Source organism: Lactuca sativa, chromosome 5, assembly GCF_002870075.4.
Source record: "Lactuca sativa cultivar Salinas chromosome 5, Lsat_Salinas_v11, whole genome shotgun sequence".
NCBI classification, from domain to species: domain Eukaryota; kingdom Viridiplantae; phylum Streptophyta; class Magnoliopsida; order Asterales; family Asteraceae; genus Lactuca; species Lactuca sativa.
This window is the reverse complement of record NC_056627.2, coordinates 253,383,959-253,401,131: the sequence shown is the minus strand read 5'-3', so window position 1 is coordinate 253,401,131 and position 17,173 is coordinate 253,383,959. Positions and strand designations below refer to the sequence as shown.

The 17,173-nt window shown below is 36.4% G+C and overlaps 1 protein-coding gene across 1 annotated transcript; it reads right to left on the bottom strand.

The window, feature by feature from the left end:
• Nucleotides 1-11,569: 11,569 nt before the first annotated feature.
• On the bottom strand, nucleotides 11,570-12,688 carry LOC111899568 (uncharacterized). The gene is made up of 3 exons (XM_052763658.1): nucleotides 12,467-12,688; nucleotides 12,185-12,352; nucleotides 11,570-11,938 (listed from the first exon to the last, which is right to left on the bottom strand). Exons 1-3 carry the CDS (start codon nucleotides 12,686-12,688, stop codon nucleotides 11,570-11,572), a joined length of 759 nt encoding a protein of 252 aa, XP_052619618.1.
• Between the last annotated feature and the right edge of the window lie 4,485 nt (nucleotides 12,689-17,173).

The following is a 17,173-nucleotide window of genomic DNA, read 5'->3' as shown; positions in this document are numbered from 1 at the left end:
ACCTGATCTTGATCCTGAACCTCCTCGTGTAGTCATTACCATCCTCAACTAAAAATACAACATAAAAAACAATCGATAAGGAAGTTTGAAGGGATTTTTCCCCATTGGACTCCTTAGAGCTTCCAGGTCTGTCCTTGTTTTGGGTACATGTCATGTCCTTTTAGTAGTATGGGCCAAATACTACCTTCCACACCAGCCTGTACCTTCCCCCAAGGCCATATCTGACACCTCTAATTCACCAAACCACAGATAAAACATGACCCACAGAACACAACACATACACATATCCTAAACTATTCTAGGATTTCTCAATCCTCACAGAACTCGAAACCTAAATCAACACTGCAGGTTGCCTTATGCATGAAAGTTATATATACATAGAATGACATAGACTGTCAAATAAAGCTTCTACCCTAAGACCATAACCAAACAAGGAATAGGAAATAAAGTAGAATTCATCATTCTAGGGCTATGTAATCCTAAGCACATACATATTTGAAAGCATACACTTAGCAAATAACAGAGTCAACATCGATTCCAAGAAATATGTATTAATAGCATGGTTAAATTTTGGGAAACACTTACTTGGGCTCAGCTGATTTCATACATCTCACTCTCTGCCTTTTTACTTAAGAAAATTGTTTTCAGAAAAACTTGATTTTGTTTCTCTAGAAAAGGTCTACCATTTCCTCAGTTTGAGTTTTGACACACCTAAGAGTATGCCCGAATCCTTTAAACCAAGGCTCAGTTACCAACTGGTAACAGCCCAAAAACAAGGTAAAATTTTTCACTTTTAAAAATAGACATACAATCATAAATAGTTATCCAAAATCCATTACATTATACTGTATCAAATATCAGAATAACAGAATACCTAAATATGGAAAGTGTTGGAGAGTGAATGTTGCACCATCATGTCGGGCCCTTCCCCTTAGATTCGGAAGTACCTGAAAACACCCAATAAACTGTAACAAAGAGCTTAGTGAGTTTCCATAATATCATACAACATTTAACCATATAATACCATTCAAAAATACACAAAGATTCCATGGGCTACCCCCATGGTCTTTACCTGGAATGTCATGTGCTACCCGCATGGTCTGATATCCAAGTGCCATGGGTTACCCATATGGTCTTTACTTGAAATGCAATGGACTACCCCCCATGGTCTTCTCATAAGTGCCATGGGCTAGCTGTGGGGTCTTCATACAGTCAATCTATAATAAGTAATAATCCACAAATCAGGTAATGGGTTGGCATTGGTGCCTTCGACCTATTGTCTTGGTGAGAAGACTCACCTCAGCCTGCTAAAAATAATAGCTGCTCGACTACCAATCTAAAATCTCACACTGTACAAAAATACAAATTAGTCTAATCAGGATTATGACACAACCTAGCCTAGGGCCCAAAAGCCTTTCTTCCAAAATGGTTCTAACTTCCAAGGTCCAAAACAATAATGGGCCACATGGCCCAATAGGCCCAACCATGCTACCTATGGTTTAAAACAAGTATAGAGGCCTAATAACCCTTAATGAGTCTAGGCCCAAAACTAAATAGAGCACAAAGAGCTCAAACACCCAATGAAGCTCAAACCCCACTAGGGAACGTACGCCCAACATACCTCATCAGTACGCTTTGCGTACTAGTTCCATTGGTTGTACCTACATCGTACAATTCATTACGCCCATCATACAAGCAGCCTAAGAACAAAAGTCCATAAAGTGCTTAATACTCTAAATCTTAATGTCCAAATCCATATCTGAGTCTATTAAGATGTCTTAGGGCATAAAGTTGGCAACTTTATGCCCTTTCATGCCACATGGGAACCCAACACCTCCTTTATTCCATTAAGACCCCTTTTAAGATCTTAAAATCACGCATGGACCCACTACTACCATCAAGTTAGCATTTTTATGCATCAAGCATGCTCAATAAGCTAATATCTAATATTTTTAACCTCTGGAGTTACTCAAACTCACAAGAGAGTATTCATGGACCAAAAATAGACTCCTTAACAGACCCTAAGTCAAACTAATAAAAGAAATAGCAAGGTCTAGACTTTTTACCTATAGAAGTTCCACAATATGAACTAGATGCAGATTGTAGAAGCTCAAAAACATCCAAGACTTGATCACCACCTTCTATTTCTTGGAAATCCACTAAATATGGCCACCAAGAACATTTTTAAACTCAAGAACTACACTCTTTGCAAAACTAGGGTTTGGGGACGATGAGAGGCAGTTAAGGATGTTTAGGGTAGGCTCCAAATGGCATAAGAGTGTTTAAATAGGGTCCTTGCCCTCAAATTAAGGTTTTGGTCTTAAGCCATGTACACCCTGTGTACAAATTGGTATGCCTCACGTACATGGTGCATGCCCACATCCAATCTTCCCTAGTATGCCAAGTGTATGCATATGTATGCTCAACATATGTAAGGGCCCTCCAAATAAAAGAAAATTAACTCAAGGGTAGAAAAAGGTACATACCTACATTCCGATCATTACAACTAGCAACCTAGGTCTCAACACAACAATGGTACCACCTCTTCATCAACCGGTATACTCTGATGTGTTCCCATATTGATTACAACATTCATTAATTCAAAAAAATCAAGGTAAGATCATTACTCTTGATGCATGTAAGAGTACGAGTCACTCTAGGAATGAATACATTATACGAATTTGCCAAATGAGCAACAAAATGCCCACCTAGTATTGGGCTCTCAGCTCTAGATGTGACTGCTTTACTTGCCAAATATTGTGCAAGAAAATGAGGAATATTGCACTAAAACCCTAGTGCTATGATGCTCCAAATAGAAAACAAATTAAAAGTCTTCACTTTATCCCCATATTTTTATGGTTGTCTGAAAATGTCACAAGGCGATGATGAGACGATACATTGGAGACCAGATTTGGCTCTCTTAAGATATCGCATAATGAAATCCACCATTAGCTATTGCTGTCCAAAAACCATACCCATTCACACCCTAAGAATAACCTCGACCAGCTAATCTGAAAAATCTATCAAAAATGGGATGCATTACTTCATGTTGTTTGTATAAGCCCTTTCTCCATGCAAACTCGATGAAGCTACATTCTCTATATTCGCTACCAAAACGAAAAACTAAAGTCGCGGCGAAGTGAGGATCAACTGTGTTTGCTTCAAAGAAATTGTTAAGAAAAACTCAGCACACAATTCTTTAAAAATTGGTTCCTTAATCAAAAATAAAATTTTCTACCATTTGCAAGAGAAATAAATCCCATTTTCAACATATGTATCTTTAAGATATGGGATTAATCTTTCTGGAATACCAATTTCATTAAGCTTGTTCTAATCTATTGTTGATGATATAGAAAACTCATGATTGTAGAGCCATCATGGTTTGTTTGTATAGTTGTTTAAAATTTCACATGGGTGATCATCCGGAAATTCATAGAACGGATGTAAGCTCAAGAAATCGCCTTCATGTTATTGAGGAGCTTTTCTCAGACCCATAGTACCTACAAAATAGAAAGAAAACCAATCCAAACAAAATATAGCTGATTTAGTGTTCACAGAAAAAAAAAAGCAGTAAACTAGACGTCCGGTTCTGAGGTCGAGGGGTTGAAACTCACGACATGAGTTAGGTTCTACTACATCAGTTTCATCGGACACCAATTCATGCAAAATCAAATCAAAATAACCATTGGGGTTTGCTTAAGCAGTGATTCTAAGTTAATGAAACTAACACGCAACAACAATTTCACAATAAATATGACCAATTTCGACATAAGCATCCTAAGATGAACCATCACTCCTAAAAGTTTAAAATCAGTCAAATCAAAGTATTAGAGCACAAAATCAATAGAAAATCGAAGTACATTGCAAAGATAGGCTGCAACATATAAGTGAGGACCGATGGCGATATTCCTTCATAAGTGGGTTTAAACAATAAAATTCAAATGTTCCTCCCCACATCATGGTATCTAAACCCATTTTATGGGTTGTAAGAAAAATAAAACTTTCCTTTTTAAAAATTTACCACTCATGAAGTTAATCTCAAACTTTATTTTGGAAGAGAAGATGATTAAGATGACTATCTTCAAGCAAATAAAACAAATGAATAATTAACTAAAAAGAAAAAGAAAAGAAAATGCAAACCGAGCTCGGGTTGCCTCCCAAAAAGTATTTCTTTTTGAAGAGTCCTGAGTCGGACTCTTTCCCACTCTTTGTCGTGTCAGTTGGGAGCGGAATCTCCTTCTTTTTCTTTTGCTCCTTCTATCTCCTTCTTGCCTAACTTCATTCCATAAAGATTTACCTCCTTGCCTTCTTAAGCATTACCTTCATCATTTGAACATATCTCTTCACTTTCACAAACCTTTTCATCTTGATCTTTTGGTGTAGTAAAGGAAAAAAGTTCAAAGATCATTAGGATCGAGGCTCTTATCTTGGTGGGCTTGAGTTATTCTTTAGGCTTTTCTCTTGTTTGGACCTCCTATTCCATTAATTTCTCTAATTCTTCAAGTTCATCATCTTCATCCATAAAGAACAATTAATTTTGACTCTTAGACTACTCGAATCCTTCCTCAACTCCGAATTTCATTTCTTCTTTTTCCTCTCGCAAAGTAAGTTTTGATTCACGAACATCCACCAAGGCTCTATTAGTGTTAAGTATTGATATTCCTAAATAATGAGCACATCTTCATCCTCTTTCATGTCTATTACTAAAAAATCAATTGGAAAAAAAATTCCATTTTTGACCAATAAATCTTCAACTATTCTTCGAGGATAAGTTACCAAGCATTTTGCCATGTGGATCGTCATTCTTGTAGTCTTAAATTATGGAAGGTTGAGATTTTGATAAAAAGGAATAGGGCATCAAATTAATTCTAGCTCTAGAATCGGCTAAGACAAACGTTTTGTGGAATTTCCAAATTTACATGATAAAGTAATGCCTCCCAAATCTCGCATCTAGCTCCATAATTGGTGAATCTTATTGTCTTTGATGCGTATAGAGAGTGGAAATGGGGTTTCTGCTCTTATCATAAGGGACTTGTCGGAGCGTTGGGTGAGGATTCGAGGATGAGGAGTATGATAGTTCATTATTTCCATATTAGGAGTCAGGGTTAATACTGGACATTTGGGAGGTCCGATGATGGTATGATGTAAGATTCTAAATGACTAGAGGCAGTCATGATGGTAAGTTCTGAGGATTTCCTATGAGATTCGGGTATTTGGAGTTGTTTGATCTCTGTCAGGGAGATCATCAAGTGTTGCGTAGCACCTTACGTGATTGGGTGTGATGTTACTGGTGGAGGTAGTATGTGGGATAGAGTGTTGGTGCACCAATTGGTGATGGTTCAAACCCTAAGTGGGGGAGGACCGGGTATTTTGTTGAGAGGATAGGAGATCTGCTCGAGATCAGTTAGAGATTTGGATATAGAGACCTGCGGTGTGGATTCATGTGATCAGGGTTATTGGTGTTTGAAGCAAGGTACAGAGTGAGATAACACATGTGGTATATGTTTGGTAAAGGCTGAATGTCTCCACGGCAAGTGGCCATCGGTCGAAGACATTGTGATGGATAGGAATTCTTCGAGGTGGTTGGCTCGTAGGGTTAGTTCGGCAGTGGAAGAATTCTTGTTCAAATGTTTGGGCTATTATGAAGTTGGGGAAGGGAAGAAGTTGATTTTGGCAACTAATTCCAGGTTCGTTATGAGTTTTCGGGCATGAAATTGAGCATCATTGGAAGGAGTTTCGAATTGTCGTCAACGTGTTCTGAGTCATTGAAAATCCCTCCTTGTTGCAAGTGAGAATTGGAATATTCCGAAAATCCGGATTGTGTAACAGGAAGATTAGTGGCTGAGGCAAAACATCATGAGGTTCTATTGTGGTGTGTCAAGCATCTATGATTCCACTAGGAGCCCTTTCGGTTAATGACAGCAAGTGGATTATCTAAGGCAATGGATTGCAGCAAGGAAAGGTGTTTTGTTATGACGATCGTCGTCAGTTATAGTGGTCCATAATCTGGGTAGGTGCGTGCACCTATCTATGGATGGTCCGCAGAGCATGAGTTAATGATCGTAGTGTAGCATCGATCTGAGGATGAGTTTGTGAAGTGGTAAGAACCAGTGGGGTGAGACTGCGGAGAGCTGCAGTTCAATGAGTTAGTGCAAAGGGGTGTGGTGATACTACGGAGAGCTATAGTATCCACTGGATAATGAGAAGGTGTGCATATGTTGCGGGAAGCCGTGGTATTCGCCAAACGGAAGGGGTGTTGTGGTACTATGGGGAGCCGTAGTACCCATAGGTCAGTGGAAGGTTGCTGTGATGCTACGGGGAGCCGTAGTACTCACTAGTCAGAGAGAGGGTGTTGTGATGCTACGGGGAGCCGTAGTACTCACTAGTCAGAGAGAGTGTGTTGTGATGCTACGGGGAGCCAAAGTACTCACTAGTCAGTAGGAGGTTGTTGTGATGCTATGGGGAGTCGTAGTACGCACTAGTTAGCGAGAGGTTGTTATGATGAAGCACTCTTGTTCATAGCATGACATAGAAGAGTTGTAGGCTTGAATAGCCCTAATTTATGAGTTTTTGGGAGCCTGGTGGTCGGATCAAGAGCAAGACCAGGGTCTCCTTAGTGATCGGGAATCATTATATCCTGAGTAAAGTGTGGACAACGCAATCCGAAGGAATTGGATAAGTGAAGTACGCATGGGTTGCGGGTCACGAGTTATGAGTTGAATGCTTCATTGGGACGAGTGGTTCCAACTTCAGGTCGGACCAAACTCTCGAGTTAAGTTGAGTCTTGGTGGTGTGTTGGATAAACGAGATGAGATTATGGAATGGGAGGTGGGTTCCATGTGAGGGGTATTGTTTTTCATCTGATGTCTCAGACCTGGGAAGGTCAGGGCCTTGGTTCGGGAGGTACGGCAGGATGAACGGAACTATTGGGCAGTAATCAACAGAGTTCAGGGGGGATTTGATCTTCAGTAGAGTTGTAGTGTTTGCTTGAGAGAAAGCGAACGGCGTGACTTGTGCGTCACTAAGAGTTGAGACAGTTATTATAAGATGGGAATCGGTGAAACCTTTTTGGTTATGGGATGGGTGAGCTTGAGGTTCATCTTTTGGGTTTATAGAGGTCAGAGGATATTTCCAGGTGAGCATGATCACTTTCTGGTGTCCGAGATGAGAGTTTTGGGTTCATCCCCTCTGATGAATCCTAATGATGGTTCTTGCAGTAGGTCCTGGAGAAAGGGGGAGATTATGATGTTCCTGTCCTTTAGAGTTTGCGATCGAGATCGAGCAGGGAATCAGGGTTGGTAGAGTGTTCTTAGGGTCTATTAGACGACGAGATGTTAACAGGATGATGATTCGAGGGTGGTCTGGCAAGGAGATAGACCACAAGAGTTTTCAAGCACTGAAGATTCAGACTGAGTCCCGCAACGGCAGTTGGGTCTGCCCCTTTCGGGTCAGGGGTCCCTAGTGGGATCGAGTATCTGCGGAAGTGATTGTTGTATGGTTTGAGGACTTGCTGTATTGCATCTCGGTTAGTTGGGTTCGATCTATGTGCGGTAAGGAGCGATTTCGAGGGTGAAATCTAATTTAAGTAGGGGAGAATTGTAACATCCGGGAATTTAGGTATATCTATTTAACCCTTCTTCTTCTCCAAATTTTCAAGATTAGCCCCTAAATGGGAAATGTTGCAAAGGAGTACGTTGGGCGTACTGAAGAGTACAATGCACGTACTCATTCGCTTATAATAAACATGGACTCCATGAAGTACGTTGGGCGTACCAAAGTTACGATGGGCGTAACTAGTCAAGATGCAAAACCCTAAATGGGACTAGAGGACTATAAAAGGAATGATATAGTCTCTTCCTCAGCCACCATTTCACAGAGAGAAACCCTAAGAGAGCATCCTCATTGTTCTAAAGTTTGTGTGTGCATGTTTTGAGCTAGAGAGTTTCATTGTGTGATAGTAAAGAAGAAGATGAGGTTCTTGTGGAGGCTAGAAGATGGAGTACAAGCTTGGATTTGAGTTCTAAAGAGGGTGGAGTTTCACTTAGAGGTAAAAAGCTCAGAGCTTTTCTTATCATTTTTGTTTTGTGCTTGATGGACCAACTTTTAGGGTTTTTGGTCCCAAGATGGAGACTTTATGAGCAAATGGCCTCCATAAGCTAGAATCTGCCTTATTTCAGTGAATTATGCGTTGTGGGTTCATAAAAATCCCATCTTGGACTTTGAGACTAAGTCATGCATGAGATTAGGGCTTAATGGGGAAAGATGTTATATGTTTGAAGTGGTTGGTGACCTCTTCAGCCATGCAAAGGCTCAAAGGTTTCGACTTTATGACTTAAGAGGCAGTAGAGAGCCTAGATTTGTGATATGAGCCTATGACTTAACCTGTTCAGACTAAAAATAGAGAAAGGATAAGTCTGGGACTTACGCTGGGCGTAAGTCTCAGAACGCGCAGCGTAGTAGGTTGAGGTCCCCAATCAGTTTCAGGCGCGCTTGAGTACGCTGAGCGTACCAAGGAGGTACGCCCCGCGTAACTCCTTCAGTGGGCTTTTGGGTTATGTATGGAGTTTGGGTTTCATGCAATAGAGTCTTGGACCAGAGAAGTATATATATATATATATATATATATATATATATATATATATATATATATATATATATATATATATATATATGCCTTGGGGCCCTTGGATTGGGCTTGCCTTTTTGTTTGGGATTTGGGCCGTGTGAGGGCCCATTTATTATTGGGCCTTGGTGGGCCCAATAGGTTCAGGGCATTAATGGGCAGGTAGGCGGTCTATCTTTAGACCCAATAAGTGAGAGGTTGGACTTAGCTCCTAATTGAGATAATTGTGGGTTTGGCACAAAGTTAGATGCCGGTGCGTGACAACAATGTTTATAGGAGTTGTTCTTCATTCGAGGTGAGTCTTCTCACTATACTTTACCTAGAGTTGTAATTAGAGTTATGTGACAAAGTATTTTGTATGCCATTATATGATATGATACACTGCATGATTTTTATGTGATTTATGCTATGTATGTTTCAGAGTTTACAGAGTTAGGATCGGGAGGTCCACAGAGTTATGGGACTGGAGGGTCCCACTGAGACACATTGACCAGAGGGTCAAACAGAGTTATAGCCTCGAGTGGCTAATATATGATGTATGTGGTATTTTGGGGAACTCACTAAGCTTTGTGCTTACCATGTTATGTGTTATGTGTTTCAGGTTTTCCTCTTGGGATCGTGGGACGGCACCAGCTTGATTGTACACACCAGAGAAAGAGTTATGAGGATCCTGGATTATTAATGGAGTTCTACTTTGTAATTGAATAAAAGAGATTTTCTATATGATGTGTTATGAAGAGTATGCATTTTAAAAATGCAAAAAAAATGTTTTAAATTTTCACGTCGTTACACATAAGGTCAGCCATACTCACCGAATGTGAAAATGGCACAAATGGAAACACACGTTCTCTGAATTCTACAAAACAAGAACTAGGATGGAAAAAATCCATGAACCACAAGTCGGTGACCAAGCAGAATGCTTTCTTGTTAAAGCAAACCCAATAGTCGACAACCGGAAATAGAAGCTCTTGTATGTTAACCAGATCAAAAGTAATAAATTCTTTGCACATAAGAAAGTGACCTAGTAAAAGGTGACATTCAACACCCATCGGCATATACACGTAATCACCAAAACATGATTGCCTAAACATGACCCTACAAACTGGTTAGTTTTGTAAACACGCTATAATTTCACGCTCAAGTTCAAGCTATAGATTGTAGTAACAACCACTTCGTATGTTCTATCGTGCTACAATCAAAAGAATAATTAATTAGGGATTTTTGTATGTATGTTCCGGACAAAAAATTCGGAACGCTAGTCTGGACCATATATTTCGGACAAAAATTCAGCAACTGGTTCCTTGTATTCCGGAGACTTCTATCTATTTCAGACATGATTTTCGGATTCCAGACATTTCCTGAACTAACAAAAATCAGGATTTTTTTATAAAAAAAATATTATGTAGTATAAATGTATAAGTACATATAATCCTATAATGGCCTTAGCAAAAATAGAATTCACAAAACACCCTGTAATAACTACAGTATATAATTACATAAATTTTAAACATTTTTAACGTATAATCTAAAATAAATGCATATAATTAGAAAGAAATTTGAAAGTTACATATAAAAACTAAATTTTTCACTGTTATCATAATATAATTTCAATTTTAGTAGTGTTCGGAATGGGATATATGATAATCCTAAACAAATGAATGACGAAATCTAGTTTGAAACGGGTTAAAGAATATTTATAAAAAAAACAGATTACCGGATCAAAATTATTTACCAGTTTACCGAATATTAAAGCAGATCCGGAATGCCCCATTCCGGACCAAATGGTCATTTTGAAAAAAAAAAGTTAGATTAAAATTTCCTTATAAAATATGTCATGCATATATAATACACACACAATAATATTAACGTACATAAATAGCCGTTCATTAAACCGCTTATTTTAAATACTGAATCTAATACGAACCATATATTTTAAATCGTCAAATTTCACAAATTGATGATCAACATTGCACAGATAACTTTCTTTGTTTTAATTTTGCAAAACTACAATGATCAACGAAATGAATGCAACGGTGTACACCTAGAAAATCATCAATGTTACATCATACACCACAAGATGATGCATATGGAGTTATGGGCATTTACTGTTGTTCACATCAAAGAAAATATTAGATATATGGCACTTTCGTTGACTGAAGATAAGCCGACATTTATAGGTTGTAGCCTTGTAGGCCTGGCTACATATAATTCCATTCTAGGCAAAATACGACCTTTTCCTACGTAGGTAATCCTATTCCAAAATACGACCCTTTCCTAAGTACCCTCCTTTTTTTTTTCTTAGAAACGGTAAACAAATTAAACCAAAGCCTATTATATTTCAGCACCATCACAATCACAGGATCAAACTTTTTTATAGGGCAAACCTAACCTCCATATGAATTTTTAGGAAAAATTTTCACACATACATCAGTACAAGAGGTAGCTTAAGGGAATCAAACTTTTGATCTCACGCTTCTTATGGGTATAAAACTTGATGCATCAACCCAGCTAGGCTGGATATCACTTGCTCCGATGTACTCTCCTAACTACTAAGAGAAATACACATGATATAAAATCAAGAGTACACTACAGTTTTGGTCCATGTGGTTTGGTAAGATTTGTTATTTTTGGAATACACATGATATAAAATCAAGAGTACATTCTAGTTTTGGTCCATGTGGTTTGGTAAAATTTGTATTTTTTTTTGACCAAAAACGCATCCATTTGGTTGAATGAAATAATGTTGGACATTATTAGTTCAAATAAAAAGATCATTTTGTCCTTTCTAGAGCGAGATTCAAAATATGGGGTATCACAAAACAATCGTGTGATATGCAATAAGAAAAAAAAAAACCACAATTTCATCAGACATAAAGTTCAACATCCATAATAAAGTTATGTTTTAAAGTTTACATGTTCGCTCTTTCATTTTCTGAAAACGAATAATTACATTTTCAATCTTAACATTCTCAAGTACTTCTTTTCTACACTACAAATCAAAGCACTATTCATAAAATCATCACCTATTCTATTATGCAAATCGGTCTTCAACAACGTCATTGCATAAGAATACCGTTCAACGGTTGCAGTTGCGACGGATAATACCAAAGTTAGTTTTAATAATCCATAAACCAAAGAAAAAAAGAGGTGCTTCCCAGTTTCCACCAACAAAAGGGAGACATCTGCAATTCTATTCAAGTTGAAAATTTTCTCATCATGGAACAAAAAGTGATAATAAATATCAACTTGCCTATTAAGATGCATCATTTCTGAATCGTCAAAATCATTTTTGTATATATCACTTAGCTTCAACAGCTTTGCTTTATCAAAACTATAAAATTAGTCACAAGGACTCAAACCTGCCATGTTGTGAATAAATTTCATGCCGACTTCATTAAATTGATCCCCAAATTCTTGAATTTTCATATCCAAAATCGTGTTAAAAATAACTATTTCAAAATGATGTTGATTAGTCGTATTGGTCCTACGCTTTTGTGGGGTAACATAATATTATGACATGTCCATAATTTCAATACTATGCTTTTCACAAAAAGCACATACCTTCTGTGGAAACCCATCTTTTCTAAAAACTAGCAATGTTTTCTTTTCCCCTTTTACTAACGAAGTCACTTCCAAAATATCTTGATCTTTTTTAAGATGTTTTGACAAGGTATTCGTGAGGCCTAAAATTTCCAAAATCAAGTGTAAAAGAAACACAAACTCAAGTGTCTTGAAATATGAAAAAATACCCTTTGTTTAACTATCGTTAGATACAGTAGACCCCTCATCTTTGACATATTTAAGGACCGCAACAACTTCTGAAAACAAATTCATCAAACTTACAATTGTTCTATATTGTGAACCATATCTAGTATCTCCAGCCCGAAAAAGAGAAAACTCTTGATTCAACCTTGTTCCTGTTACAGTTTCACCAAGACCAATTTCGGATTCAACTCTTTCTTTTTGCATTTCTTGTATCATATCTTTTCTCTTACAAGAACCACCAACGACAGTAACCACCAAATCTAGTTGTTCAAAGAATTCTTCATCACCATCATGTTTCATTGCTACACTTACGTCCAATAATTGAAGTTGGTGTGCAAAACAATATATAATGTGTAAAACTTAATATCAAAGATTTCAAACCGTTGAATGCACCACTCATATTACTTGTTCCGTCGTAACCTTGCCCCCCTCACCTATTTATTTTGAGAAAATTAGTAAAAACATATAAGACATAAAAAAATTAATAAGCAAATATAAGACATAAGAAAATTAATATCATATTAAAGAAATAAATATTTTAAGATTTCTCACATTAGCCATACTCATGTTGTTATCGTGAACATAGTATCGATGACAACTTTAAGAGTCAAGGAATATGTATCCAACACATGAACAACGCCAATAAATCATTCCTTTACAATCCCAAGTCTATCAAAATATCTCAAAAATATCGCCATTTGTTTTTTTTTGGAAACATCACTAGAATCATCAACTAATATACCAAACACATATTTATCAATTTCATCATATATAGACTTCATTATTCCTTTTGAAAAGCAATTGACAATATCTTTTTGAATTGTTAGAGAAGTCAACTTTTAAATTCTTTGGAGCATTTTCTAAAGTAACATTAAAAATATTCTTTATATCTTCTCTAATCAAAGATATGATTTCAATGAAAAGTTATTTATTATTAGAACTCTCCATCTCATCATGTCCACGGAATGGTAACGTATTTTTCAATAAAAATCTACAAGTACGAGTTGTAGCACGTTATCGAATTTCATAATTACTTTTCTGAAGTTCCGTTTGATTATGAAAGACTTGAACAATATATTGTTTTTTTCTCAATAGCAAATCACACTTTTATTGTGTCATATGGTGGTAACTTTCAATATTACCCGTATGTTTTCAGAATGATTTTTTTACTCAAAGTATCAAATCATTCACTTATAAATGCATCTCTTGCACCTTGTTCCCCGACCATGTCTCTAAACAAGTAGCAACACAAACAATACACCTTTTTCTTTTTAATGCTATAACCTAACCATGGAAATTCAGTAAACCATTCCACAACAAAACGTCTTAGCTTCTTACCAAATAATATAAATTCAAAACTATTCCCCTTTAGTTGACAAGGTCCATTAATCAAATATGTGTTCCTTATTTCATCACTTTGATATAGAGATGAGCAACGGGCCAAACCCGGACTGGACCTGCCCGAAGACCGAAAATCATGAATTACCTTACCCAAAAACCAGATCGTTTTTTGGTGTAACGGGTCCGGGTTCAGTCTTGTTCCGAGTACTAAACCGGGTTTCGGGTTTTGGATCGAATTATACTTTTACAGTGTTGTTTATGGTTTCGAGACGACCTTGTTCCGGGTAACAAACTGGGTTTTGTATCTTTGTTGTTATGGTTTCAGGTTTTGTTTGTAATATTACTCTCTAGTCTCTATCATACTATTTCAAGTTATAATATTACTACCTAATATCCATCATTCATATTTTTGTTGTTTGTACCATTGGAATAAAAAATACATAATTCAAGATGAATGTAAAGGTAATAAGTAGCAAACCAAATTTACCAAAATATTAATGTACCAAAATAATAATAACCAAACTATCATTGTACCAAACTAATAATAACCATGCACTAACCAAATTACCATTATACCAAAACAAACAATTTATGAAAAAAAAAACAATTAAACTTCAATAAATAAATAAAAGATGATTTAAATTTACTACCAAAGGATAGTGAGTATCTAAATTTTTTTAACAAACAAAAAATAAATAAAAGATGATTTAAATTTACTACCTAACACTATGTCATCATCCTTCAATATGTCTTCATCATCATCTATAATGAGTTTGCATGATTTTCTTACCCAATCTTAGGTACATACTAAAGCTTCAACAATCGATGTATTCAAACGTGTTACCGCAATTACTAAAAGCAGATTCCGACGCAACGATCGTCACTTGTATGGATAAAATATTTAACAACAAAACCATCATAAAATTATAAATATAATCATTAATAACTTAACCAAATACAACAAGTATTGGGGTACGACATCTCAGTAGATTGCAGAACCACCTTTGTCCGTCCCATCACCCTGTGACCAACCCCGTCCCAATAGACCGGGGTACGACATCTCCGCCCATACAACAGCTCAAAAGGTGGAGCACCAATGTTCGAATGAGAATTGTTGTTGTAGGAGAACTCTGTAAGGGGTAGGTAGGAGTCCCAACTCCCACCAAAATCAATGATGCAGGCCTGCAACATATCCTCGAGGTTCTGAATGGTCCACTCGCTCTGGCCATCGGTCTGCAGATGATAAGTTGTGTTGAAATGCAGCCTGGTTCCCAGTTCCTCATGAAACTTCTGCTAAAAATGGGAGGTTAACCGAATATCACAGTCTGATACAATAGAGACTGGCACCCCATGGCAAGCAACGATCTCACAGATATACACAACGACCAACTTCTCGGTCGTTTAAATTTGTCGGCTTCATCAAAACCGCTGGTACAAACTATTTTACGGGAATTCACCAACAACAAATATGTTTAGCATAGCTTTTTTAATCCTATCCTCATCGTGTTTCCATACGATGACACTAGTACCATCCCCAAAAAGGTTGTTTTTTAAATTGTAAAGTATTTTGCTCTATAATATTATCCAGATTTTGTTGGCATTTGTTCGCATGTCTAAGTAAGCTAGAAGTTCCATTTATGTTTATATCGGAATTAAAGACTTTAAAGCAATGCTTACACTTAAATTTATTGGTTTTCTTTCCATCTTCGCCCATAACCACTTCCATAGAATCCCAACATTTTGCCCTTTTCTTCGTGGTCCCCGTTTTCTTTTATTTTTTTCTGTGGCAATAAGGTGTTATCTTCACTATTTATGTCTCTTTTGTCGGTATAAACATCATCATCATCAATAATATGTGGCGTATTATCAACAAAGGCATCATCATCCTACAATACAATAAAGTAAAAATAATTACTTAGGCATTCAAAATAAGGCATTCAAGAATCAAAAATAAACAATTTAACATTAGCTGTTACAACTTACAAAATCAAAATTCAATAATTTTAACATTAGCCATTACAACATCAAAAATCAACAATCATTCGACAAATATTAAAGAATAATCACTTATACCAAGCATGTACGATCAAGAGTTCAACACTAGACCTAAAAAAAAATCTTTGCATTAACAAAAATAGCAATACAGGCAACAACAACAAATACATTTAAAAGAGCGGCAATTGGCTCATGGGTTAATCGTTAATTGCAAGAAAATCCTTACTTTTTCATTAAAAAAAGATCCATAAGAAACCCATACTATTGGCTAGAGATGCACGCCTATATTTTCATTAAACAAAGATATATATCACAATACATTTAATTGAGCGGTGTAATACTAATGTAAAGCAGATTACGACTGACGACATCAAACATAAACATATTTAGACTTACTTGACTTTGATTTTCTTCTATGGAACCAACCCAATTTTCAATCACCATTGTAGAGGAGAGGAAGTATTAGAGAGTACAAGATTAGTAGCCTAGGGAAGAAATCATTGATCGATACCAGCAGTGTATCAACTAAGAACAGCCATCGATATATATATATATATATATATATATATATATATATATATATATATATATATATATATATATATATATATATATATATATATATATATATATATATATATATATATATATATATATATATATATATTTTGTGTATCGACTTCAATTGGTTTTTTTGTGTACGCTCAAAAAATGAAATAATATCAGTAAGTTATTAATAAGTTTTGGTCTTCTGGTCTAGTCCGGGTTAACAACCTTATTCTAGGTTTGGTTTGGTCAAAACCCGAAACTTGATTATTGTAAAAAACAAAACCCGAAAACCGGTCCACCTATAAGAATATCCGGTTCGATTCGGGTCCGGTCCTGTTTTTTTTTGGTCCAGTCCGGTCCGGTCCAGTCTAACGGGTTGTATGTTCATCCTTACTTTGATAAGGATTATCAGATGTAATCTTCAGCCTATCGCCTGTGATCCGAAGGAAGATCATTCAAATCAAAAGATTGTGGCACTTTTGGTTTTTGAGTAGGTTCATTAGATTGTGGTTCTTGTAGTTCTGGAGTAGATTCATTAGATTATGGTTCTTGTGGTTTTGGCGTAGGTTGGTTAGATTGAGGAACTTGTGTATTTTCATTAGCCCTTTTTTATGTTCCTTCACCATTGTTTTCTCTATCATCGAATTGTAATTTGAAAATTTTGTTACTAGCAACCTATAACCAAAATATATGAACTATAAACTTGATTTCAAGTTTCAAAAAACAAATAGCAACCTACAATCAAATTATCAAAATATATCAACTATAAACTTGATTTCAAGTTTCAATAACAAATAACAACCTATAGGCAAAAAATCAAAATATATCAACTATAAACTTGATTTCAAGTTTCAACAACAAATAATTACTAACTATTAACCATAAGCCCCTAATCTAACA

What these genes read in the sequence shown, in the direction of transcription:
- LOC111899568 (XM_052763658.1), bottom strand. Translation starts at nt 12,688, where the DNA reads ATGAAACATGATGGTGATGAAGAATTCTTTGAACAACTAGATTTGGTG. An exon ending in GTTCACAATATAGAACAATT is followed by an intron (nt 12,353 to 12,466) that starts GTAAGTTTGATG and finishes TCATATTTCAAG; the next exon opens with ACACTTGAGTTTGTGTTTCT. An exon ending in AAGATGGGTTTCCACAGAAG is followed by an intron (nt 11,939 to 12,184) that starts GTATGTGCTTTT and finishes GATAAAGCAAAG; the next exon opens with CTGTTGAAGCTAAGTGATAT.